This window comes from Felis catus, chromosome B3 (genome assembly GCF_018350175.1).
Source record: "Felis catus isolate Fca126 chromosome B3, F.catus_Fca126_mat1.0, whole genome shotgun sequence".
NCBI lineage: Eukaryota > Metazoa > Chordata > Mammalia > Carnivora > Felidae > Felis > Felis catus.
Genome location: NC_058373.1, coordinates 52,693,301 through 52,720,600, shown reverse-complemented (window position 1 = coordinate 52,720,600; position 27,300 = coordinate 52,693,301). Strand labels below are relative to the sequence as shown.

Below are 27,300 nucleotides of genomic sequence, written 5' to 3'. Positions count from 1 at the left end.
TAACTTAAAGCTCTAATTTAAACTGCAGTGTCTAAAAAATAAAACCTGCTTGTATGAGAAAATGCACTGCACAGATTCCTAGCCTACAGAGGTTTATTTCAAATACAAATTAACACTATTTCTAAACACAGATTCAAAGTACTGATAATTATTTCACTCTTACTCATAAGAAATATATCCATGAAGGGGTAGTCAGGGACTGAAATTCACATCAGCTGTTCACTATAAACGATATTTTCTCCTTACAAGTAAATAGATGTTTGATAAAATGGCGCACAAGAAAGAAATCACACAAAGAGCTTACTCCTGGTTGATGACAGGGTCATCAAGGATGGCTACAGTCAGAATAATATTTCTGCTCTTCTGTGGAAACCTCTGAAGGTTTGATCATAGCAATACACCCCTCCTAATATCTCTTGAAGTGATTGCTTCACTTTCAACCAAAAGGGCCAAATTCTCTGTGCACGCCTTCAGCGACTGCCTAGGGATGCTACAGAGGAACAATGACAGAAAGGTAACTATGTGCAAGGCCCACTCAACAAAAGCCAAACTGCTAAACAACCTGTTTGCCTTTAATCATAAATAGCGGACTTTGCAACATTTACTGATTTCACAAAAACTGTCTTGTGGAATATTCTTCTTTAACCTATTCAATGAGTAAAAATATCTTATGAATATACCTAAAATTTCAGCATTTCTCAGGAGAATTTTCTAAGTAATTTTTTAAAATGAGCCAACATTTTAGAATTTTTAGGATGTTTTTCAATTTGACTAATTAATCAATTCACTGAATTTACCAAATTTATGAGTACTACAATCCTACTTAATAATTTAAAAAATAATCCACTCTTACTGAATGGATAATTTTGACAAATGTTCCATATTTCTGAGCTTAGTGACCCGTTTTTATTTTATCTTAACAGCTTTAACACTTTTTTTCAATTTTTTCCTTACTGAAAACAAATTTTCAGTAGATCTGTGCTATTTAAAACAGTAGCCATTAACCATATGTGACCATTTAAACAAAATTAAGTCACACTAGCTACTTTTTTTTTAAGCATATTTACCTATTTTGAGAGAGAAAGAGAGAGAGAGAGCATGCATGGAGAGGAGAGCAAGACAGAGAGGGAGGGAGGGAGGGAGGGAGGGAGGGAGGGAGAGAGAGAGAGAGAGAGAGAGAGAGAGAGAGAGAGAATCCCAAGAAAGCTCTATGCTGTCAGTGTAGACCCCAACACAGGGCTCGAACGCACAAACTGTGAGATCATGACCTGAGCCAAAATCAAGAGTTGGATGCCTAACCAACTGAGCCACCCAGGTGCCCATACTAGGTACATTTCAAGTGTTCAGTAACTGTATGTGCCTAATAACTATTGTACTGTATACAAAAGATATAGATTTCCATTATCACAGAAAGTTCTATTGGACAGCACTGAACAAGATAGTAATTCCACACAATAATTTGAAATCCAAAAGGTACAAAAGGGTACATGATAAAAATTCTTCCTCCCAACCAAACTCCTACCATGTACTTCCCATCCTTGAAGCCAACCAATGCTTACAGAGCATTTTAAGAAATTTCACCTCGCTGTTCATGGAGACCCTCTGCTTGTAGAAAATCTGAAGAGAACACACAGTATATGGGGCTGCTGATACCAACCACACAGAGACTGAGGGATATAAAGGAGAGACTAAGGGGCAGAAGGAGGGAGAGGCTTAGTTACAGAAGAAGGAAACCTAAGAGAACAGATCCTGAAGACAAGACTAAGGGTTCAAGCAACCTAGACACCTCATTTCCCACAACTCTTGAGGCTCTGACAATCCAACCAAACCATGCTACAAACCTTCTGAATAATTAAACATATTCCATTTTCAAGGAATCCTTACATTTAATAATTAGAAGAACTAAACACTCAAAAAACTGATCCTTTAATATACTGGCTTTCTGTGAATAACAGAGTCCTAATTGAGCAGGTATCTTTTATGTTAAATCTATTTCTTAGTTTATGAAATTTGGATAAAGCATCACTACAGGAAATACTGTCAACAGTCAACTAAATGAAAGAGAATGAAATCTGTGATTTCCCTAACGAACCCTAACAAATGGAGATGTGGTTCTCTATTTTACCTTGGAAAATAGAGCCATATTAACTGTCCTTCTCAGTTTTCAATTTTCTAAGTGAAATATAATTCATTGTTCTGTTCTCATAGATTTTGTTTGCCAAATCTTTAATCTAATCTGACACTCTACTCTGTACACTCTCTATGCTGCCCATTATCTCATGAAGTAGCCACAAGGACTGATATGCTCATGTAACAGATCTGTGCCCTCCTCTTTTATAAGAGATATTTTTAAGTTCTAAAGTACCAGTCTCCCAAATTCCTGATTCTTCTTGAACCCTGTATGACATTAAATTACTAATTCACAATCAGCTTAAAAATCACTGTGCCGTGCCGAACTTCTGCATCACTTTGTAAAAGCAAACTTCCTTCATCACATATTCATATTTCTGTAGTTTATACTCTTTCATAAAAATTATCCTGAATTTGTTTCCAAAGTTTATCCTGTTCATTTCTAAATGCTAAATAAACAAAATACTTTTAAAGGGCTATGTTAGATTTCCTGTTAAATGATATTCAAAGAATCATAACAGAGAGTACACTCATTTATATATTAAATCACCCAAATAATCCATCACAATATTTATTATTTGTAAAAGCCCAACGGAAAGCCTTGCAAAGAAGTACCAACTTTCACTTGGTTATACGTGATTTACCAAGGGACCTATGTTGTCTCATTGTTATAAAATGAAAAGTCTAAGATTTTATCTTATAGAAGAAATCCACTGTAGTCAGGTAAACTATTACCCATAATGTATGAAAGATAATTAGGCTGCAACCAAAAAGTAAATCATTAAAAAAGTTAAAACTAAACAAAAATTACAAAACATTTTTTTTTCCAAAATACCTCACTCTGCTTTCTTTTCTTAGTGAAGATATATCTAATAAATGTCTCTTGAAGGACTTCTTGTTTCACAAGGAAATGCCAGAGTCTTTTGACTGGAAGTGCAGAAGAATCCCGGGACCTATTAAAAAAAAAGGAATACATCTTATTTAATTCTGTAGAAAATGTGCTTCATATCTGCAGAAACTTTAAAAAAAAAACCTCCATTATCTATTGCAAAGAAGATCCATCATTAAGTTCAGCAAAGTTTTATAATTTTTTTTCCTTTAATTTTTAGTTCTTCTAAAAATACTCCTTTATCTGGCAATTAATTCTCTAATTACATGGTTCTCTGAATGAACAGGTTGAGCTGAGAGTCAAAAGAAGCTATTATTCTCTTTTTAAATTATATTGTAGGTTGGTTCTGTTGGTTACATAACATCACCAATGAATATAAAGTCACAGAGTTCATTTTTAACAACCCCCCCCAAAGCTAAAAAGCCTGTTTTTTCAAGTTTATCAGTGATACTCTTAATCACAGGACAGGTGCCTCACAAAAAGTATGCTGCTTATCCAAAGGACAGACAGGAGGGCAGGTAGAAGACCAAAACATCAATAAAAAACCTTAATATATCTACTATTAAATTATTGCCAAAATGTAAGTAGCACCTTGTTTGTATATGTAGATTATTATCCCAAAATATTTCTGTATGAATTCTTAAAATGGCAAAAATATAATAAATGCTTTTTCCTGATTAAAAAAGTAATACATCTATTCAATTATTGGTCATCCTGGGAAAAATGTTTTCTATCCAGATTATTCTAATGTTTTCCTTCACATATATTGCTAGAAATAGAACTGTAGGTTCAAAGTTATGAATGTTTTTACAAAAACATAATATAAGCATATTTTGCCAAACTACCTTCCAGAAAAGTTAAACCAGGCTACATTTTCATGGGCATTATAAGCATCCTTACTTGAATGGAGTATTTTCAGGTTCTAGCATTGCTTTGTTTCGAAGAATAGCTGGTCCGGCTCCTACTGAAAGGTCAGTTGGGTAAGTGTTGATATAGTTAGGTGGTGGACCTTCAAACTGATCCATTTTCTCTTGCAATATCTGTTCCCAGTTCTCCAAGTTTTTAATGACAGCAATACCTAATGGTGATGTTACAGGCAATTCTAAAAGAGGACAGAAATGCCAACTTGTTTTCATAAAAATGTTGATCATCATGCACATATTTAAAAACTCTGAAATTTTTGGAGCCAAAACCTCTGAAAATACAAATAAACCTGAAAATGTTGATCTAATACTATTTGAATTCTTAGTGCTTTTAACAAAACAGAAGGCCAGCTCTCTAAATTGAGCAAGAAAATGTCTAGCTTCTCCAGTCTGATTTCCTGCTTTTTCTTTCAACCCTCTGGGTAAACAGTGGTTCTTGCTATGAATTAAAACCATAGACTGGAGCCTAAAGTACACAAGATCTCATCAAATCTCCAATTTTTAGTACCAAACGCTCTTTTATGTAGATTTCTATGAAGACAAACTTGATGCTAATATATTTAAGAACATTAATTACCTACCAGAGAATTCCAATCCAGCAATGGGAAAGAAATTCTTGACGTTGTGAAGTACTAGCTTAACCATTGTCAAATGCAGAAGAGCCCAGCTGTTCAAGGGAAACAAACAAACAAAAAGTTCTCCTTCACTGAAAATAACATCATGAGAGAAGCATAGTAACGATTCCTGTCAATTGTTTAGCCCAATCTCCAATCCAGAAAAAAAGTTGTTTCTTTTCTAACAACTTAAATCTTTGTCATATAATAGAAAATATGTTAACAATGTACAATTGGAATACACTTATAATATCTGAAAACCACCTAATGGAAAAAGATTTATAGTCACACACAATCTAATGGCATATCAATGAACATATACTAAGTTCTAATGTCACATCAATAAATTACATATTTTTTCTAACTGAAAATGTTTGTGTTTCCACTCTACATGTAAGCTATTCTTAGACACTAGATGTGAAAGAAATACTCTACTCTCTAGAAATTTAACCTCAAAGATACAGAATTACTAAACCTGAAAATGTAAGTCAGCTCTTGTATAATAAATTCATGATAGTATTACTTAAAATTCCTAACATCAGGATTTTTTTTTTACGAGAGAGAGAGAGAGAGAGAGAGAGAGAGAGAGAGAGAGAGAGAGAGAGAGAGGAAAGTTACCTATAGGAATTTGGATCTTGGTGCTCCTGTATTTGTGTATCTGAAAAAAAAGCATCATCTTCTTCTTCATCACTATGAATGCTTTCATCAGAATCATATATAACACCACTATCAGACAAAGGGAGAAATGGCTGCAATAAAAGATAAAGTTATTTTTTAAATATATAATCAGGTTGTTTTTGTCCTAACTTAATAATGAACATTTTTAAGTGGTGTCTAAATAAAAACTTCCTTTCACAAATGATACTAGGCCTACGCAAGTCAAGAAAACTAGTCAAAACTCTCAGATTCAATAAAAAAACTCAATACCTAGATACAATATAAATACTTCTAGAGCATTAATTATAATAGCCAAGTTATAGAAGCAAACTAAGTGTCCATTGATAATCTATAAAGATGTGGCACATGCACAGAGAAGTACTACTCAGCCATTAAAAAGAATGAGATCTCGCCATCTGTGACAACATGGATGACCTAGAGGGTATTATGCTGAGTGAAGTGAGTCAGAGAAAACAAATACCATATGATTCACTTATATGTAGAATCTAAAAAACAAAACAAATAAACAAAAAAACAGGAACAAAATCATACAGAGAACTAGTGGTTTCCAGAGCAGAGGGAGATGGGCAAAAGAGGCAAAAAGGATTAAGAGGTACAAAGTTCCAGTTATAAAATAAATAGTTCACAGGGATGATAAATACAGCATAGGGAATAGGGTCAATAATACTGCAATAATGTTGCATGATGACAGCTGAGAGATACACTTACTGTGGTTAGTACAGAGTGATGTATAGAATTGCTGAATCACTGTTTGTACACCTGAAACACTGTATGTCAACTATACTTCAACAAAAAGTAAATTAAAAGAAATAGTAAAACATATGTCACAGAGGGGTGCCTGGGTGGCTCAGCTGGTTGAGCATCTGACTCCTGACTTTGGCTCAGGTCATCTCATGTTTGTGACACTGAGCCCAGTGTGGGGCTCTGCTGACAGCGTGGAGCCTTCTTGGGATTCTCCCTCTCTCTCCCCCTTCCCCTCTGGCTCTCTCTCTCTCTCAAATAAATACTTAAGAAAAAGTATATCACAGAAATATTAGAAAACAAGCCTTTTCTTATATATCAAGAGAACTAGTTAGACAAGTTGAAAGAAAAAAGACACACTGAAAAACATAAAATATCAAAGGAAAAACCTTATGAAAACAGACAGCTATAGTGAAGGAAAGCACAAATCCTTCTAAAAGCTATATAAGGAGACTCAGACATGTAAAAACTATAATTCTTTAAAATTAATTTTTAAGTTTTAAGTTAATTGCCATAAAAATCCCCCTGGGTATTTCTTTTCCTTTTTTGAGGCTTTATGATGATTCCAAAGTTCATAGGGAAGAAAAAATAGACAAGATTAGCTGAGAAATCTTTTTAAGGTGAAAGATATCATTTGTAGTGGATATTAAAACAAGTAATTAAAAGAAGTGCAGCCTAGATATTGATCAATGGAAATACAGTCCAAAAGTAGTATATGTATAAGAAATTAATCTATGACAAAGATAACAAAAGTTGGGAGGAAAGGAAAAATAACTGGTTACGATAACAAAAGCAAATCTTCAGAACTCACCTTGAAAGACTTTTTAAAAGTGGGATCAATACCTCAAGAACTCTGAGATCTAATAAAATTTTTAAATGGAAGGTGGCATGATGAAAGATATATTTCCTATATGGACATACAGCAAGGTGACCACAGCATTAGCATGTGTAAAGAGGACAACATTAATAGAAGGAAGGTGATTAGTCTGAAAAAGCAAAGCGCTGAAAGAAAGTACTAGTAGCATGTACTGAACATGATATGAAATGCAACTACAATGGATCTAGTCTCTGGGAGTATTCTGATACCCAGAGTTCTATCTGCTTTGGAGAAAGAGAGACATGTCATGGGGCTGAACTCTGGCCTGATGAAACCCCCAAATATCCATTTATGTCCTCTTGCTCTAATTCCATGGTGACCAAGGGAAATACTGATAATTAGACAAAGGGAACTAGGTGGCAGACACAAGTATTCCAGTCACTAGAAAACAAGGATGCTGATTATATGTTAATAAAAGTGACTTCTGGTTTAGACCCAAATCCTATACAATTTTCATTTGTCCCATCCATATCAAGTATCTGACCATCATCATCTTATCATCCCTGAATGAATATTCAGTTTCTGGACTTGAGAAATTAAATATCTAAACTATACTTGTTCCACCCAGAGGCTGCCTCACCATTCCTATGTGATGCACACATAAGAATAAAAAAAAAAAAAAAACCCACATAAAAGCTTATATTCCTTACACCCCTTACCTTTGCAACAAAATAATCCCACATACTAAGTTCAGGAGGAATAAATTTTTCTTTGTAAGATGGTCTCTCTGCAGGCACTGGTGGGGGGGTAGCATCTTTTACAGGTCGTCCAGGGACGAGCATTCGCATGTTAAATCTTCTACGATGTTTATCTATGTCTTCGGAAGGAACAGGAGGTGCTGAATAAAGATAGAGGGAGAAAACAGCATTTATCTTAGAGTTAAAGTTAACTTTCCTTTCAACATACTCCTGCCACGTTTTAGTTTAGACTAAATTACTTGTATCTGCATTAGTTTTCCAGGAACCATGGCAGAGACACACATGAGGATAGAGCATAAAAGAATATCTTGCCATGAAGCAGACTGTGTGCTATTCAGAACAAAGATTAAAGTAATTCTATTTACAGTGCATTAAATACATGACATATTCATTAGTGCTTGAGTAATTATTTCTGGCCATGCTGTTTAAGAAAGATTCACTGAAGCTGTAGGATGTAAAGCATGCCTTTAAAAAAGAAGGGAGAAGCTCCACGTGAAAAAAAAGAAGGGACAAGAGAAACCAGTAACTAGAGGTTTAGGTGAATGACGATGATAACAGAGGAACATAATGGAGTAAACACTGCTAAGAGGGTTATTTAAAATGAACCCAAGAGGACATTGAGGAAGTGGGGCTTATGCACATCTCCTGTCTCACATTCTCTGTAATTGTTGCTGAACCCCACTAAAAGCTGAGGCATCTGCTGCATTTAGAATGGACATGAATGGACTTTCCACCTAACACCAGCCCTAGCAACCAATCACATATAGATGAATGTAACTGTAGCTATACCAGCACCAATCACATTTCCTTCAAAACAACTTCTGTAAATTCCCTCTTTCCTCCTTAAAAACTCTAGCCTCCTTTGTCTCTCCAGAGCATGCTTTTGATTTTGGTTGACTCGGTGTCTCCCAGTCTGCAATCCCTAAGATCCTAAATAAACACATACATTTTATTTGGCAGCTTGCAATCTTGCTTTCTTTTTTCCCCCGGATGACAAGGAGTCAACTTCAGTTGACTGAGGAGGGGAATAACAAGAAGAGTGCAGAGCTGGGCTGGGACTAGGCTGTGGATGTGAAGCTAGGAGCTTATCCTATGGTGATCCTCACAAACACTTCTTAAGTTAGTCACAGGGTGAGGTACTATTGCTCGGTCAATGACAGAGAAGATGGAAGATGATGATGTAAGAAGAGCGAACGAGTACAGTGGGTAGTAAAGACTGAGAAGAGTTAGATATGAGGAACACATAAAAGTAACACCAAAAGGATTCAGGAACTAACTAGAGGAAGGCCAGAAAGTAGAAGTCAACAGCTCCTCTCTTAAAACTAGTCACAGGAAATGATAATTCTATCTTGTTCCCTCTTCCATCATATCCCACACACAATTCATCAACAAATCCATCAGCAATATCAAATTATAGCCAGAATATAACCACTTTTCGCCCTACAACTACCACTCTCAGCTAAACCACATTTATCTTTTTTTAGTAAAATTTACATAAAAATAAAGATTTTTAAGTGTACAATTCAGTGTCATTTAGTACATTCACAATGTTATGCCACCACCATCTCTATCTAGTTCCAGAGCATTCTCATCCCATTTCATTCCCAAATGTAAACTCTAGAGTCATTACACAGTTACTCCATACTCTTCCCTCCCTCTAGCCCTTGGACAACCAATCTGCTTTCTGTCTCTATGGGTTTACCTATTCTGGATATTTCATATAATGGAATAATAAAATACATGGCCTTCTGTGTCTGGCTTCTTTCACTTAGCATAGTTTTGAGCTTTATGCTGGTATGGCATGTATCAGTACTTTGTTCCTTTTTAATGACTAACACTCCACTGTATGTATGTATGTATGTATGTATGTATGTATGTATATGTGTGTGTATGTGTATATATATGTATATATATACACACACACACATATATATATATACCACATTTTGTTTATGCATTCATTCTTGATGGTAACCCACAATTATCTTTTAAGTGGACCATTACAATAGCCCCCTTCTTTTATTCTTGTTCTATAGTCTATTCTCCACATAGCAGCTAGAGCTGAAAAACCTAAATCAGATTAGGCCACTCCTGCCAATAGTTTCCTATCTTTCTTTATAATAACTACTGAAGTTTTCACCATCCTAAATGACCTTGCTCCCAGCTGGTTGTCTTACCCTATCTCCATCCAAACTTCCCCAGCTAAAACAGCCATCCTGGCCTCCTCTGTAGTTCCTGGAAAAGGCCAAACTCAGTCCTACCTCATGCCTCATGACCTTGGTACTCCCTTCACCATCTGTAATTGCCTGAAATTACAGAGCCTGAAAGACTCTGACCCCAGATATCTGCATGGTATGATCCCTGACTTCTCCAGGACTCTGCTCACATGCTCTCATCAGAAATGTGTTTTCTGAGCATTCTAACTAAACTGTTCCCAAACCCTTTCCTTCATGACTCTCCATTTAACTCTGCTTTATTTTTATCATAGTTCTTATCATAACTGAAATACTATTATTTGTTAATTTGTTTACTGTGTGCTAACCTCCACTACATGTAAGCTTCATGAAGGTAAGGGGTTGTCTGTGTTATTCATCCCAAAGCCGACAACGCTGCTTTGTCACGTAGTAGGTGTTAAATGAATGCAAATATGAATCTGCACTCAGAAGTTTTAAGCATGGATGACTTGATGAATGGATTACCATGAAAAAAAAATAATAGAAAATTCAGAAAGAGAAAGAAGTGATTTGAGGGGAAAACTTTCAAATTTAAGATTGGCTACAACAAGGTAGGAACAAGATAAAGATGAAGAGTCACCCACCCACATACGGGGGAGTGAAAGCAATGAAAGTGGCTAAGACATCCTCCCCTACTTTGACGTATACAGAAACTTATTAATTCAACCTTGGGCAGTAAGGACACAGATGAGAGCCAGTGCCATTTAAACTCTTTGTGCCATTGATTCCCCATCTGTAGTAGGATAATTTCCAAGGATGAATTAACATGATTTCTGTTTCAGCACCAAGATGGAAACTCTTCCTATATCATCAGTCTACACCTTACATATCCTTCCATCTTTAAAAGTGGGATAAAAAATACCAAAAAAAAAAAAAGGCAGAAAATGGAATTTTAAAAACCATATGCATGACTGGAAAAGCTATCTTGCACATGACCATGAACCTAATATGAAGCCAACTGTTCTCATGCTCTGTAAAGATTATGATGATTTATTTAAATCTTTTTTCTCTAAAAACTATCCTTTTCCCTTTCCATTCTTTAACACTCTCCTCACTTACCTTCACCTGTCCTCTATTTCTTTTTTATCCTCCTCAAATTTGTCCTGGTTTATCAAAAAATGTTCAACTGAAACTTTATTTTTATTTGAACATGAGTTTAGTTATTTACTATTCTAACCTAAGTGATGAGATTTTAAACATCACTGATTTTCAAAATAAAAATTCTTGTAACATTAGAAAATCTTTTACTTTTGCACTGGAAATTATTTACATTTACATATATTAATTGGTATCAAATTTATCTTACCTGCAATATTTTCTGCTTGTTTTTGAGGTTTCACAACAAGCTTCACACCCCCTCCAAAAACAGCAGCCCACATCCGATTATTTAATGGGTGGGCTGCAAGTCGAAACAATTCATTGGAGGAATTTGTAGCAAGAGCATGTATCAATAAACTTAAGTAAACAGCAACAACAGCTTCACACAACAAAATGTTCAATTTTGGCTGGTCTTCATCTTGAGCTGAACTCAAGAGATTAATGAGTGAGCTTACACCTGTATGGGTATATAATATCATAAGAAGTGTATCAGCAAAAAGCTCCAGAAGAAAAAATCCAAATCTGCAACTTAACCAAAATTATGTATCCATACTATGTAATATATCCATAATTGAGCAACAAGATAAATGACAGAAATGGATAATAATCTATGGAATAAAATAAGCCCACAGTTTATACTGATATAATAAATGAGTGAATAAATAAATAAAAAGGGGAGAAATGAAAGCTCTTTCTCATAGTACAATTTCAACTAAAAGTAAAAGGAATGATAAAATCAGAAAAATCACCATCTAGTAATCCCCACAGTAATATCTGATTCAGGCAAGAATGGATGCTAAAATTAGTGGGTGAAAGCATAATATTTTACACAGTCTCAAACTACCTCTTCAAAAGAAACTTATTGATTACAAAGAAAAAATATTAGCTTAACAAATGTGAAATTTGGCAGCAACTACCTTAACAGGTGATCAGAGTTAATAACACCAATTATGGAACTAACTGACGTCATATGCCTCTTGACAGTCTGAACTAAGGGCACACAGTGTCTTTTTTGTGGTATCCATGCCAAACATATACAACCTGAATCTAATACTAAGGTTAGGAAAACCCAAATTGAGGGACATTCTAAAAAATAATTGTCTACTACTCTGCAAAAGTATCAATCATGAAAGACAAAAAAAAAAAAAAAAAAGAATTAAGAACTACTCTAAGACAGAGGAGATTCATGAGACATTACAATTAAATGTCACATGGAAGACACGAGTGAGGTAGCTGGAGAGATTTCTGAAAGATCTACAGATGAGAAGAACAATATTGTACAATGTTAAGATGCTGAATTTGAATACTGTGCTACAGTTATGTAAGAGAATGTTTTTAGGAAAGACTCATGATATATTTAGATGTAAAAGGGTATCATGTATACAACTTGCTCCCAAATACTTCAAAAAAAGTACGTAAATACACACACACAGTGAGAGAAAGAGAAGGATGAATGCTAAAGCAGGTATGGCAAAATGTTAACATGTGGAGAATCTGGGTGGGGGCTATACAAAAATTCTTTGTACTGTTTTTTCAATTTCTTGTAAGTCTCATTTATTCCAATAAAAATGAAAATGGAAACAATGTTTCTAGAAACTTACACACAAATCAATTTTAAATATCCAGTTTGAGTTTGTCACCTCTTTCTACTGCCACTCTTCACAACAATCACTAATGTGTGAACTCAGAGTTATAAAGCAAGTAGAGTAAAACCTGAATGACACAGCAAACCAGGAAAAGGTATGAAGAGAGTGGAGAAGTCTGAAATAACTGACGTGGATGATGAGAAAAAGAGCTAACCAGAAAAAGAGAAGGACTGGCAGACAGCACAGAATGGTCACTCTTATCCCAACATACAAATTTACACTTGAGAGTAATCGTATTCTTTCTGATACATCTGTGAAAATGTCTCTGTGATACTGCTCTCTAATTTGAAATTTCTAAGGGTAAGGAAGAGGATGTGCTCACCCTTGTGAAAGATGTTAAACCTTGCTTTTTTATGCTGGTCAACACAGCTGGGTTTTGAAGCCTTAACTTCCTGAGTCTTCAGACATTACAGTACTTAATAATTCCTAACCCATGGCAGAAAACATCATGAAAAACAAACAAATAAAAAAACCATTCACCAATTCCACAAAGAACAACAATCAGGAAACCAGTTAGTAACTTTTTAAAATGGAATTGCCAAATAAGGTTTAAAAACCAAAACACTTAAATGCTCACCTGGCCACTGAGCAGGAGAAGAATTCGGTGTTGCATGTTCTTCAATACTTTCGGTCCTGAGTCTTCGACGATCACTTAAAAGAAGTCCTTGATAAGCCATTCCTGTAAACTGGTTTCCTTCTGTCTGACTGCTAAAACAAATAAGGTTTGGTTATTTATCACCCTAACAGAGGTAACTGGCAATTGTGCTTTATACATATTTATTTTAGATGATTAGAATGACATTTACTCCTTTTAAAAACTTTTCAAGATGGTTGAAAATCTTTTCTATATTCACCCATTTTTATTAAAAAAAAAAAAAGAGCCTGAAAGTAAGAAGAGTACTATTAGCACTAGACTATATCAGAAAAGTTTCAGGGTGCTATTTTCTTGCATTTCTTAGCTCTGCAAAGTTGTGCAACCTTAACTTTGAACTAAAATATGAACTACAATCTGGAGAATCATATTTTAGAAATATCAAATCCTAAAGCCAAATGTGACTAAATATTTATTTCTCTCCTCTTTGTGGAGCTGGGGAAAATACAAAAGCAGAAAGTAAAGCTAACTCCCTTGAGGGTCAATCATAGCCTAAGGATGAGAAAATACACATTTAAAAAATATTTATTTGAATTCTCATTTAGTGCCATTTTAACCAGTGACTGATATCAAACAAGTTGGCTTTGATCATTATGATGATCATAGTAAATTAAATAAACTCTTTTTCCCTTATTTACATTTCCGACGCATCCTTATTGAACTGAAAGCAGAGTACAGGCCATTTTGAGGCCTGTATCAAATCTTCTCACAAGAGGCTCCTGAATTTACATGAAAAAAAATCTAGACATATGTTTAATATAAATTTAATATGATTCTATTTATATTACAAGGTTTTTCATTTAATAATTCACTTAAATCTGGGTCATCTTTCCTAGTGATTCAATTTACTACTTACGCTGCCCTCATCATTAAAATGTACAGTATATACTAATAAAGGTAATAGGACATTTAGAAAAATTTAAACCATTACTTCTCATCGGTATCATTTTCAAAGACTTCTATGTTATATGTAAATGGGTAAGAAAGAATGATTTTAATAATTCTTTGTTAAGAAATGTCCTTTTTGATTTTTTAAAAAGTATTTCCTTTTCCAACTGAAAACACTTAAGCAATATAGGAGCTAATCCAATGCTAAAAGAAAGGGTTCCTAAAGAAAAATAGTAAATAGTGAAAAATTCTTTTCTTAAAATCAAAAAAGACAGTGATGATGATAATTTCCATTTACTATTTATCATTTTCTGTATGCCTCTGTTGTTACTAGGTGACAGCTAAATTAAAGTTATTTTATTTCTCATTCCCTCTCATCTATTAGAGTATACATGGCAGTCATATTTGAGGATATGTCCATCCCTAGGAAATAGAACTTTGGTATAAACTCCAGCACATTTTAATGTTTTTGCTGTATTAATAATTTAGCATGATTTCTTTTTTTTTTTTTTTTTTTTTTACCTGTAGCTATGACTGTCACATAATGCTTGGTAAATTGATGCAGAAAGTGATGCTGCTAGTGAATGAAGTGTGTGCACCTAAAACCAAAACAGCCACAATTACATTTTATACTAACATTTCTATACAACAGTAATATCTTAAATATTAAAAAATACCCAGCAGAGTGGCAATATCATAAATAACACTAAATCCTAAGACTACTAACTCTACTTTAAAACTTATAAAATAACACTCACCCAACTTAATATGAATGCCCACAACAAAGCTGATTCAGAACACATTTATCAAATATTTACTAACTGTGAGCCTGCCATTTACCAGACCCTGAGCAAAGTGCCAATGTTCATCTATTACTGGGACTGTTCTACCTGCTAATGATTAGCTTAAAGATTAGTATTCCAAAAAAAAAAAGAAGAATAAAAATAAGTATACAATTTTCAGAGCTTTTATTTTAAACTGCCTTACAAAATTTCCCTTGATGAAAATAAATACTTGATCTTAGCAATAAAAATGAATTAAATGTTTAGATATATCAATCACTGTATGAAATGGCTGAGTTTTCAGAAAGCAAGTAACTTATTTAGTACTTATGAGTAGTGCATACTCTTAGAATTTTAAATTTAGAAAGTTTAAAAATTATCATTATCAAAAGTACATCCTAAAATGCCACACTGAATCAACATTTTCAGACCCATAAAATCTTAAAATTTGAAGGGAACTTAGAAATAGTTTCATACTCTTTGAATGTCTTATACAAATTTCTAGGAATGGAAACGTTTACTTAGAATTTAGTGCCTTTTCTAAGTGTCCATATTCACCTAACAAATAATTTAAGTAATCTCTGCTTAAATACTAATACAGATTAATTCATGCTATGGGTTGGAAGTCTCTAATAGGTTGATGTAACTCATGGGTCCTTCAGAAGAACGTACTCCTAGAGGTCAAACATGCCTTTGAAGTAAAATAAATAAAAAACAAAGATGTTGGGGACATCAACCACTGGAACTGGAAAAAGCATAGCACAAATATACATAGGCTAGCACAGAGGTTATCTGATCAATTCCAAATCCTGCCAAGCTTCCTACTGTTTTTTGGAATCTATCTGTTCTTAAGTTTTCAGCACAGGGTATGGGTTTCATCTGGAGGTAGTAACTCTTTGAAACCTGATGGCCCCTCACTACTGCACAGCCTCCAGCAAACACAATCATCAGGGAAATAGTAGCGAGGATACTTTCTCTGGGATATTTCCGATCAGTCGTAGTTTTCTCAAAGATACTCCCTGAGCTTATACTTTCACAATATCCTGGCACATAGTCATAAACATTTCTGAATTAATGATTCATTTAATGGAAATGGAAGATTGAAAGGAATATTAAGAGATAAGAACAGTGTCTAGAAAAATAATTTTATAATCAAAAAAGTATTTGTCTTAAACTACTTTTCCATAATTAAGAGGAATGCTTCCTTTTAAATTACGTTCATTGGACAAAGAGTCTTCAACTGATTAGGATTGGGGAAGTAGCACATTAAGAGCACTTTACAATATTTCCTCTAAGTTCAACAGGAAGACAAGTATAACATATTTACCTTCTCAATGTGTACAATATCAACTGATATAAACTTTACATTACCTTCACATCTCCAACACTGGGATGAGGTGGTGTTTTCATCTGAACAATAGTGTAAAGTATATCATGGATGTGATTATTTAAGTATAATACAGGATTAGCTATGACTGTTTTTGTTGAAGCAATACTTGCTGAAAGCAGAGGTAGGGTGGTAGGCAATGGTAGTGGAGACTGGAGTTGCTTCACTGTAGTTTCCTGTGGGTTACAGTGGATTTTTTTTCAAGACAGTTAAAATGAAGGACAAAAAAAAATCAATTAATAGTGGCTCAGTTAAGCATCCAACTCATAGTTTTGTTTAAGTTCGAGCCCCATGTCAGGCTCTGCACTGGCTGCCAGAAGCCTGCTTGGGATTCTCCGCTCGCTCTCTCTCTCTCTCTCTCTGCCCCTCCCCTGCTCACGTCTGTCTCTCTCAAAATAAATAAACTTAAAAAAATAGTTATATGATAAAAATACTAGTGATAAGGGGCACCTGGGTGGCTCAATTGGTTAAGCATTCAATTCGTGATTTCAGCTCAGGTCATGATCTCACGAGACTGAGATCAAGCCCCGAATCGGGCTCTGCACTGTCAGCTTAGGATTCTCTTTCTCCCTCTCTCTGCCCCTCCCCAACTCATGCTCTCGCTCTCTCTCAAAATAAATAAATATTTTTTTGAAAAAACACTGGTGATGAACAACTGAATAAAAGCAGTATTTATTCACTCATTCTACAAAACTTTATTGAGCACCCAATCTGTACCAGTTGCTATGTAAGATGCAGAAGATATGAAGGCGAGTATGACAACAGCTGTGCTCTCAAGCTGTTAAGCCTACTCATAATCACTATAACTTTGATCTAAAAAGACACATGCAGAGCATAAATATCTGCCTCCTATGAAGAGAGGAAATGGGCATATTTACATTAACTAGCAAAAAAGAATGACTAAAATTATTAAAATAACCAAGAATGAAAACAAAAGTGAAGTTCATACCTGCTGTGATTCTTGTAGCAAAAATTTGAGTTCCATCCTTACTGAGGCCAGACCACCACCCTGGGCCCCGTGAAGGCTACAGTAACTAAGAAACACTCTGAGGAGATCTTGGTTTTTCTGTAACCACAACTTTCGTCTTTCTGCATGTTCTCGTTTAGCCTGCAATCTCCGTCTTTCTATTTGGTGGCGCTCATAGGAACCTATATCTGGTTTGTCCATCATTTCTTCCTGGTCCAAAAGATCACTCTCTACCTTAGAATACGTTTTACTGGCATATTCTTTAATAACTGATTCATGGTTACATATCTCATGCAAGGCAGCAATTTCCTTTTCAAGCCAGTTATAGAGTTGAAATCTGAGTTTTCCACCATCTACTTCATAACCTGTAGCCAATGTTCTTAGTTCAGTCATGAGGATCTTTAAACAAGCTCTGAATTTTAGTTGTTCAGCAATCACATCAACTTCAGTATCACCTTCAAGACAATCCTCTTCCTGAGGAGTCAGTAACATACTAGGGTCTGAAGCCTTCTGATCTTGTCTATCTGTTTCCCTGGCATCTGTACTTTTCATTATTAAGCCAACAGCATCTTCTTCTTCTTCTTCTAAGGCACTATCATGCTCTTCACCCCAATCAAGATTAAGAGGTTCCTCATCAACTTTTACTATTGGCTGACTCCAGTCAAACTGTGATGAAGTTACATTTGACCAATCAATGCCAGAACTTCTACTGACATCACTCAGAGTCTTTGATTCTGAAGGTACATCATCTGTCTTTTTAGAAATATGGTCAGGCTGACCTTTTTCTGAAGGTAAGGCAGATATTTTGGTAACTTTTGGAATTTTGGAGAGTACCTCCAAGGCTAGAACAGGACATCCAACTTTAAAATGAGCATTTGCAGTGGTAAAGAACAATTTTCTTTCTATAAGGTTAATTTTATCAACAAAGTTTTTTTCAGTTTTGAGACCTAAGGTTGCCAAAGTTCCTTCAGGGGAGGCAAGGTTTCTTCGAATAAGCAAAGGATGAGTTCGAAGGTAGTTGTAGAAACTAAACACCACTGGGTTACAAGATTTGATGATAACTATAGAAGTGAAACAGATACAAGTTACTATGTCAATTTGCACTTACATTACAGAAGAATAAAATGTCAGCACTTTCTCAAAATAAAGGATATTTAAAAATTATATATTTTAATATTGCTTACATATATATTTTTAGAATTTTTTAATGTTTATATTTGAGAGAGAGAGAGAGGGAGAGGGAGAGGGGGAGAGAGGGAGGGAGGGAGGGAGGGAGGGAGAGAGGGAGAGGGAGAGGGAGAGGGAGAGGGAGAGGGAGAGGGAGAGAGGGAGAGAGGGAGAGAGAGAGAGAGAGAGAGAGAGAGAGAGAGAGAGAGAGAGAAACAAGTAGGGAAGGAGCAGAGAGATAGGGAGACACAGAATCTGAAGCAGGATCCAGGCTCTGAGCTGTCAGCACAGAGCCCAAAGCAGGGCTTGAACCCATGAACTGTGAGATCATGAACTGAGCTGAAGTCGGATGCCCAACCAACTGAGCCACCCAGGAGCCCCAATATTGCTTATATATTTTAAATGGAAAGAAAACACATACACAAAAATTAATTGGTTCCTTTGCAAAAAAGGGAGGGAAGAACAGGATAGAGAAGTCAGGAAAGAAGCTAGATTTCTCTGAAAATACCTTGTTTTTATATACTTTATTTAAAAACCATGTCAACATTGTATGTAATTTTAAAAGAAAAATTTAAAATTTAAAATTTAAAAAATCACAAGAAAAGCAAAAGCAAAATTAAACAAGTGATTCTGTATATCAAGCTGGTAGCACAACCACACAGAGAAGAACTATAAAGTGACTTTAAAATAGGCAATTTGACTGTACATCCTGACTGGGATATACCACAAAAACAAAAATAACTACTAAAAACAAACAAACAAGTAAAAAAGCTTAAACTGTTGCTATGAAAACATGTTGCTATGAAGAATTTTTGTATCATTATTCTGAAGCAACCACATACATATAAAATAACAAATATGTTAATGCTATGAGAATTCAAGCTTTTAATTATATACAGATTTGAAATCTAAAAAGAAAAAATCTATAATTTATATTGAATTAAAAATTTCAGTGTGAACTCATGAATGCTCATGTTTAAAAAAATGGATATATATATGCATATATATGTGTGTAATATGTACATATATACACACATATATATATCCTAGCTCCATTCATTAAAACAGCCTAGAAACAATGACCAAACCAACAGCAAATGAGGATCCCTATGTCCAGGCTGTAGTCTCTATTATTCCCCACCTAAAAGGATCCTTCTTCTAAAAGATGTCCATTTCCAGGTCTGGGATATGAAATGTATTAAGATGAGCCTGAAACATCTTGCCAGAACAAAAAGTAAAGACACTATCAACAAATAATGCCAAAAGGATTCAAGAACTTGTAGAGGCTCCAACTGGTTAAAAATGAGATAATCTGAGCAACCATAATAAAGTACAATGGATTAAGACACAAATCTATCTAAATCTGTGAGTTCAGATAAATAAAAATAAAAGCTCATTAGTTGCCTTTGTAGTATGCTAGTGAACCAAACTTATTTTGAAAACTGGTAAAGAGAAAGAATCAAACACTTATGTTCCCTTCATTATGCATACCACTGGATTTAGAGTAATCAAACAGCTGCTTAGGGAGACTACACTCTCGGCAAGTATTCCAATTCATAAGAGAAGAATAGAATGACACAATTCGAGTATCATCACTTGACGAACACTAATGAAATAACGGATCTATGCAGTGATCACTGATTTCTGTTAGCACAACAAAAAGCTCAACAAGCAGACATTGTGAGTTCCCTAATAGAAGTACTCCACACCACCAGGAAATATTTCTGCCAAAAATCTCATAAATTACCAATATATATGAAATACAGACAACATGGGGGGAAAAACATGAAATGACACAAAATCTAAAAAGTAAGAAACTACAAAATAAACAATCTGACTTCTTTAACAAATATATTACAAGGGACAAGAAAAAGGAAGGAGGAAAAACTACGAATTAAAGTAGACAGGGGCACCTTGGTGGCTCAGTCAGTTAAGTGTCTGACTCTGGATTTCAGCTCAGGTCATGATTTCACAGTTTGTGAGTTTGAGCCCCATGTAGGATTTGGCATGGACTGCTTGAAGCCTGCTTGGGATTCTCTCTCCCTTTCTCTCTGCCCTTCTTCCCACCCCATGTGCACACATACTCTCTCTCAAAATAAACATTGAAAAATAATAATAAAGTAGACAAAAGAGACATCTCAGCAATCTTGAGGATCTTATACAAATCAATTGTATAAGATTTTATGAGACAACCAGGAAAATCTGAACACTGCCTACTTTGATTACTAATCAAATTTTGTTATGGTGACATGTGTCATGTTTAAGAGTCATTTTTTGGAGATTCACGTTGAAATATTTACAAAAGAAATGATATGCTGGAAATTGCTTCAAAATAAATCTATGTTTAGAATGGGAGGGGGTAAAAATGGTGGGTGTATATATGACATAAAGTTGGTTTCAGTTGATAACTACTGAAGCCGGGTGATAGATTCATAGACTTTAGATCTATTATTCACTTTTTTAATATATATTTGCAGTTTTCCACAATAACAAGCGTTTAAAAAATAACCTATAAAACATTAAGAAATAAAAATAATCTTCCTTCTATAAAAATGTATACATTTTAATAAAATTACCTGGGAAACTCAGATACTTATTTTTTCTCCTAACGGCTTTATTACCTTTCCTTTAAAATTGTTAATATTATTTATTAAAATATTTCTTCTTTATGAAGAAGAATGTAAAAATGGGTACCCTAGTCCCTTTACCCATGCAAGCTTTTTAGCATTTAAAAATAATATGTAATAAAAAATTTTTCAAGTTGTTATTTAAATTCTAGTTAGTTAACATACAGGGTAATACTCATTTCAGGAGCAGAGTTTAGTGATTTATCACTTACATATAACACCCAGTGCTCATCACAACCAAGTGCCCTCCTTAATACCCATCATCCAATTGTAACTAGAAAACACAGAATGAAAAGTAAAAGCTTTTTATCTCCCCACACCTATTCCCCAAAGTTAAGCAGTAACCAGTATTCAGTTACTTTTGATTTGTTCCAGAAAACAACAAAGGAGAGGAAGAGGGAGACTAGATGCAGTACGTATATGCACACACATGCATGTGTTTGCAACATGCATATGTAAATAAAATGCAACAAGAATCACACTGTTCTGCATCTAGCTTTTTTCACTTAATAATACAGCAAATATTAATACATTGATCTACTTCATTTTCTAATGGCACACTATTTCTGTAGTATGGATACACCATAAATCATTTAATTATTCTACTAACAAACAATTAAAATGTTCTATTTTTAAAAAATTATTGCAAACAGTGCTAATAAATACCCTCCAGATACTTTGAAAAATCTAAACTATTTGGGATAATTAGAAGTAAAGAATGCTTACCACATAAGAATGAAGGCCCATGCTCTAAACCAGTATGTGTAACAACTAAATTTCTACTTAAAAAAAAAAAAAATGGCTGTATGATAATATGGAAGAACTATATAATGGGTAAAGGTTATGCATGTTTCAGTTTAATAAAATTTTTTTTGTTTTGTATTTTTTCCTAAATGAACGTAAGTTCAGAAATAGTCTTCTTTTAAAAAAGAAGAAGAGGGGCACCTGGCTGGCTCAGTCAGTGGAGCATGTGACTCTTGATCTCGGGGTTTAAGTTCAAGCCCCACACTGGGTGTGGGGATTACTTAAAAATAAAATCTTAAAAACAAAACAGAAAGAAAGAAAAAGAGAAACCCTCAAATGTCCTACCTTGATATTCATCATCCTCCTTTGGTGTTTGTTCCAATAATGTGTCTAAAGCTCGGGTATAATCTTTCATTACCCAATAGGCAAGGCTACGCAGGAAAGGATCAGGATGTAACCTTTTGCAATCAAATCCTGAGCCATCCTTTTGGCAACCCAAAATCTTCTGATTTAGGATGGATATATAAGTGGATGAAGTCTCAAATTCAGATTCATACAAACGGGCGATAACCATGGCTAGCTGAATATCTTCCATTTTTTCAAGACATACCTACAAATTAAGATATTAAGAAATACCTATTTGATGAAAATTATTTAGAGATATGAAATATTCCACTGATACCCTGAAAACTAGCATTTATATTATCATAGTGGAGGGAGGGGTCCAGAGGTTGGGATAGTAAAAGGCAATTAAATGACTGTTTGATAGGAGATTAAGGAATAGCAAGAAGAGTAAGAAACTAGAACTTAGTAGCTAGAAAGATGAGACATAAAACAAAATAAGCCTAAGACATATATCAACATCTCATCAGACTTAGGCCAATTTAAATTAATAACATTCATTTTAAATTAAATATACTTACGACATTTGAATTTATATGTATCAGTTCCTCTTAATTTCCAAATACATTTCCACATAAGCATAATTATTACTATTTTGAAAGAACCTTTTAATTACATAACAAAAAAAACATGAAATAAAGCCACATATTCTATTTTTACTGTTAAATTTATATTCTAATGTAATTATTCATATTGAGAATCTGAGGTCATTTGGGCAATAAAAGCATGTCTCAGTCAATCAACATTTCTCTTCTTCACCTAAATGTCTTCTAAGTTAAACTTCTCATTCAAAATTATAAGTATTTTTTATTTAAAAAAATCATACATCAGAGATAATTTTGAAAATATGACCAATTCTAAATGTAAAGAATTTCTCTTTATTGGATATTTCCTATTTATTCTATCATGTAGTACATTCCAGTTATATCTAGTATTTTTCCTTCACCTTTTAGGATTGTTCAGAATGATACTAAGTATCCTAAGAGAAAGAGCTCATAAATAAACAGAAACATTCATAATTTCTCTCTTAATCAGCTGCCAAGATTATATATCAAAAAATGCAGTGTTTTACCTCTTCATTCATTTTCTACCATCTAAGATGACTGCATTGCAAAACAGTATAAATTGGAATTTCAGTTCCTTATCTATGAACTTCAGTTAGAAGAAAAAGAACTTAAAGTACCTGCCTGTCTACACCAGAGAAGGAGATTGTGACCTACACACACTTCAAATAGTTCAGAATCATAAGATGGCTAGGAAGAAAATATTCATAAACCATTTTTGCCATTTTTTCATACATATATGTTTGAAATGCATATACTTATCTTGAAATGCAATATTCCCTATATAAAATTTTTCATTTAGGTTTCACACTTGAATTTATTTATAATTTTTTTTTATCGCCATGCCACTATTTACGTTCAGTAACCTCTGTAGTTATTTGTTGTCCTTACAAACTTAAGATAAAAAATTACATTCTCGTCTATGACCTTTCCAGATTTGCAATCTCTTAGAAGTATTTCATGTCATGTTTTCTTATTTATACCTCTATGGCATCTTTCAATGAACCAGCTAACAAGAAAAAAGCAGCAGATTGTTCAAAGCGTTGTTTTCCAAGTAAAGAGAAAGCATTTTTCAAAGCGGCTTTACGCCATCTATCTTCATTAAAGTTGTGGCTGAAAAATGTTGTCATTTTTTCATCATGCTGTGACCTGGGAACCAGAACACAAATATCAGCAGATAAGGAAATTTAAAATATTTTGAATCCTTTGTAGATTAAGCGAAAATAACCTCAAACATCCATCTAAAAAATAGTAACTTCAGTGATAGATATCTGTAATCAAACTTCACTTCTAATAAGGAAAGTTCAAAATATCTTGTATACATGTAAATAGAAAGCAAGAGCATTTTTTACTTTTCAAAATGCTTTTGTCAATTTTTTTTTAACAACATCCCACCCTTTAGGTTAAGTTGAACTTAACCTAAATATTATGCCCATTTTTTTGCAGATAAAGAAACCAAGATACAAAAAAGTAAGTTGATTTGATCAAGTTCAAAGCTCACACATCTAAGTACTTTCAAAAGCATTAGCATCAGAAGACTCACAGCACAGAAAAACTCCATTAAATCATGTTAACAACTGAGGAAATTTACCTAAAAAGACCCCACACTACTGCTTTCTTCTTCATTGAAAGGTAGAATAATGCAGCATCCAAGGCATCATTGTTCCTTTGAAAAGAAGCTTTGGCAACCTAAATGATAAATAAAATATTCTATTAAATTAACTATTTGATAAAAGAATTACAACCGATTAACCAACAATTGACAGTAACCATGGAAATGAGAAAAGTTGGCTCTATTCCACAATCTCCAGCAGCTTATAATATATACTCCTAGAGACAACCATTTGTATGCCAGTAATCATAATAAAAATAATAACAGCAACTAGCATGTACTGATTACTTCCCATGCACCAGGCACCATCTAAGTGCCTTTCACTTATCTCAATCACCACAATCCATGAGGTACTATTATTACCCCCTTTTTACTTCCTGGAAGCAAATGAGACACAGACAGGTTAAGTGAATTTTCTAAGGTCACAGTGTAAGGGGCAGAAAAGGGATTAGAAGCCAGGCAGTAATAACTGTCTATCATAGAAAACTAGAGAAAGAAGGCAGAATATTCAATAGATATGACCTTTTCTTGAAAATTAAACGTTACCTTTCATAACATTGGGTAAAAGCGAAAATGCTAAATGCTACAGTATATGTGATTTCACAATTTAAAATTCTCTCAACTCATTGAATAAATATTTATTATATATTGTGACTTGGGAACTAGACACACACATTTAAAAACTACAAACAAAATTAAGTGTTCCAGTTTTTTTTAAACATACTTTTTAAAAAACATTCTTTTCTAGTATTTTTCCAATCAAATTTTGACAATTCTAAAGGAATGACATCTTCTTTCTGGTATGTAATTAAAATACAGAAGGTTGAAGCTCCATTATTTTAAAGTGCTGACAAATTTCAGTTCTTAGAAATTCCATGGGAGTCTTGAGGACATAACTGATAATCTCCATGGAGCCATATAACCAAAGTTGCTGAATTCATACAGAACTGATCAAGTCATTGTTAAAAAGTTTAAAAATTAAGCCAGTAACATTATTGTAATATGATTATATTGTTCTGAACATGGTACCATACTGACCGTATCTTATTTCTCAAAGATACTTAGATAACTTCTGCAAATCACTAAGTTGAGAAATATAACAGTAAAAAACAACAGATGTTTTATTAGCTCACATTGACTGATGGTGAAACAGGAAACTACCAAGGCATGGAAGAGTGGGAAACCGCATCATGGAAACTGATTTACTCTCAATACTTGCTTATTCCTCTTCTTTTTTAGTATGTTCTTGCCTTCAATCATTTAACTTAGTATTTTGATGTGTCGTAATTTTTAGAGAAATTTTTATTCATTTTTTGCTAATTATTTATAATACATCTCAAGGCAACAAATTCACATATCCCTTTGATTCAATTTTAGTATTTCTTATGGAAATAAATCATATGTACATATCAGAGATACTTAATTATAATGACAAAACACACTGCTGACAAGAAATTAAAGAGATCTTTGTAGACAACATCTGAAACATTTCAGATAAAATAGGCCCTCTTTTTCCCACTGCTTTGGAATATAAAAAATTTAATGTAGGTACTGTGTTATTTACATGCTGTAACAATTAACTTTCCCTATATACCAGAAACTACATTATTTGGTTGGTGTGAGAATAAATTCCTTCTTACATTTGTGCCTATTTTGAGGGAGAAACACTGATATCAGCTACCTTACATGTAACAGGAAAAATGACACCTCTGTGCTCACATTTCAAAGGGATCTGAGGGGCATGATAAATACCAGCAACACAAGATTTTAAGGGAGATGAATATGGAACATCCCTAACCACCTTCAACCTACCAAATGAAAATGGGACTGGGGGATATGCATTTTAAATAAGTTTGACAGGTGATTCTTCTGACACTAAAATTTGAAGACACCCATTGTAGAGGAATGAATTCCTCTTGGGAGAAATAAATTTATACTTCACAAATGTAGTACCATTAACTGTATTTCCGAGAATGTCAATGAACCCCTAAAAGTAAACAATAAATGAGAATTCCACTTTCCTAACCCCTATAGAGTAGAAAGGGCACGGACTAAATCTAACACTTATAAATGTTGGCAGTTTGGGCTGGTTATCTAACCTCTCTAGTCCTAGTTCCATCAGGTGGAAATGGAGATGGTAACACAGGACTGATGAAATGATTAATGAAATAATTTATGAAAAGCAACTAGCACAAACCTGGTACGCAGAGGGTGCCCAATAATGGTTAGTTCCTGCAACACTGAAAGAACCTGCAGCTTCCACTAACAACTTACTTAATAAATTTTTTTTCTAAAGGGAATCTACCAGAAAACAGATTCCAAAAACCTGCTTTAAAAAATTTTGTAGTGGGGCGCCTGGGTGGCTCAGTCGGTCAAGCATCCAACTATTGATTTCAGCTCAGGTCGTGACCTGAGAGTCATGAGACTGAGCCCCTTGTTGGACTTCGTGCTGGGCATGGAGCCTGCCTGAGATTCTCTCTCGCTCTTCCTCTCTACCCCTCCCCCACTCATGTGCACATTCATGCTCTCTCTCAAAAAAAATTTAATAGCATGTTTAATTTGCTGCCACAGATATGTTCTTCAAGTGCACATAAATCAAAATCTTTTATGGAATGGTATTTTAAGTGTGCAAAGGAAGTTTGCTATTTACTAACCTAGTCATACAGAGAATCCTTTATATAAAAAGAATTCTCATATATAATTAACATGATCTGATAAGAACCAAAGTTTGCTTTCTAAATTTAGATTTGTTTTCTTTTTTTAATATCGTTATTAAAGTACAGCTGACACACAATGCTATATTAATTTCAGGTGTACAACAGTGATTTGACAATACTACACATTATGTAATGTTCACCACAGTAAGTACAGTCACCATCTATCACAGTACAGTATTATTATAATTTTATTGGCTATATTCTCTATGCTGTAATTTTCATAACTGTGACAAACTTTCAGTAATCAAAAAAAAAGATTTTTGC

The 27,300-nt window shown here is 34.2% G+C and overlaps 1 protein-coding gene across 5 annotated transcripts in view; it reads right to left on the bottom strand.

Annotated features, from left to right (window-relative positions):
* Positions 1–27,300, bottom strand: part of DMXL2 (Dmx like 2) — a 151,693-nt gene that overhangs the window by 10,475 nt on the left and 113,918 nt on the right. For 3 of the 5 annotated variants that reach the window (XM_011282863.4, XM_019832421.3, XM_045059305.1), the window contains 13 exons: positions 24,299–24,396; positions 23,691–23,856; positions 22,088–22,352; positions 17,187–18,265; positions 16,222–16,413; positions 14,591–14,667; positions 13,106–13,236; positions 11,091–11,339; positions 7,512–7,690; positions 5,175–5,305; positions 4,524–4,609; positions 3,920–4,121; positions 2,966–3,083 (listed from right to left, as the gene is read on the bottom strand). In XM_011282863.4, the coding sequence (XP_011281165.2) occupies positions 2,966–3,083; positions 3,920–4,121; positions 4,524–4,609; positions 5,175–5,305; positions 7,512–7,690; positions 11,091–11,339; positions 13,106–13,236; positions 14,591–14,667; positions 16,222–16,413; positions 17,187–18,265; positions 22,088–22,352; positions 23,691–23,856; positions 24,299–24,396 (2,973 nt within the window). The remainder of the gene's footprint in view (positions 1–2,965; positions 3,084–3,919; positions 4,122–4,523; positions 4,610–5,174; positions 5,306–7,511; positions 7,691–11,090; positions 11,340–13,105; positions 13,237–14,590; positions 14,668–16,221; positions 16,414–17,186; positions 18,266–22,087; positions 22,353–23,690; positions 23,857–24,298; positions 24,397–27,300) is intronic. The other 2 variants (XM_019832420.3, XM_019832423.3) reach the window with 1 other exon arrangement.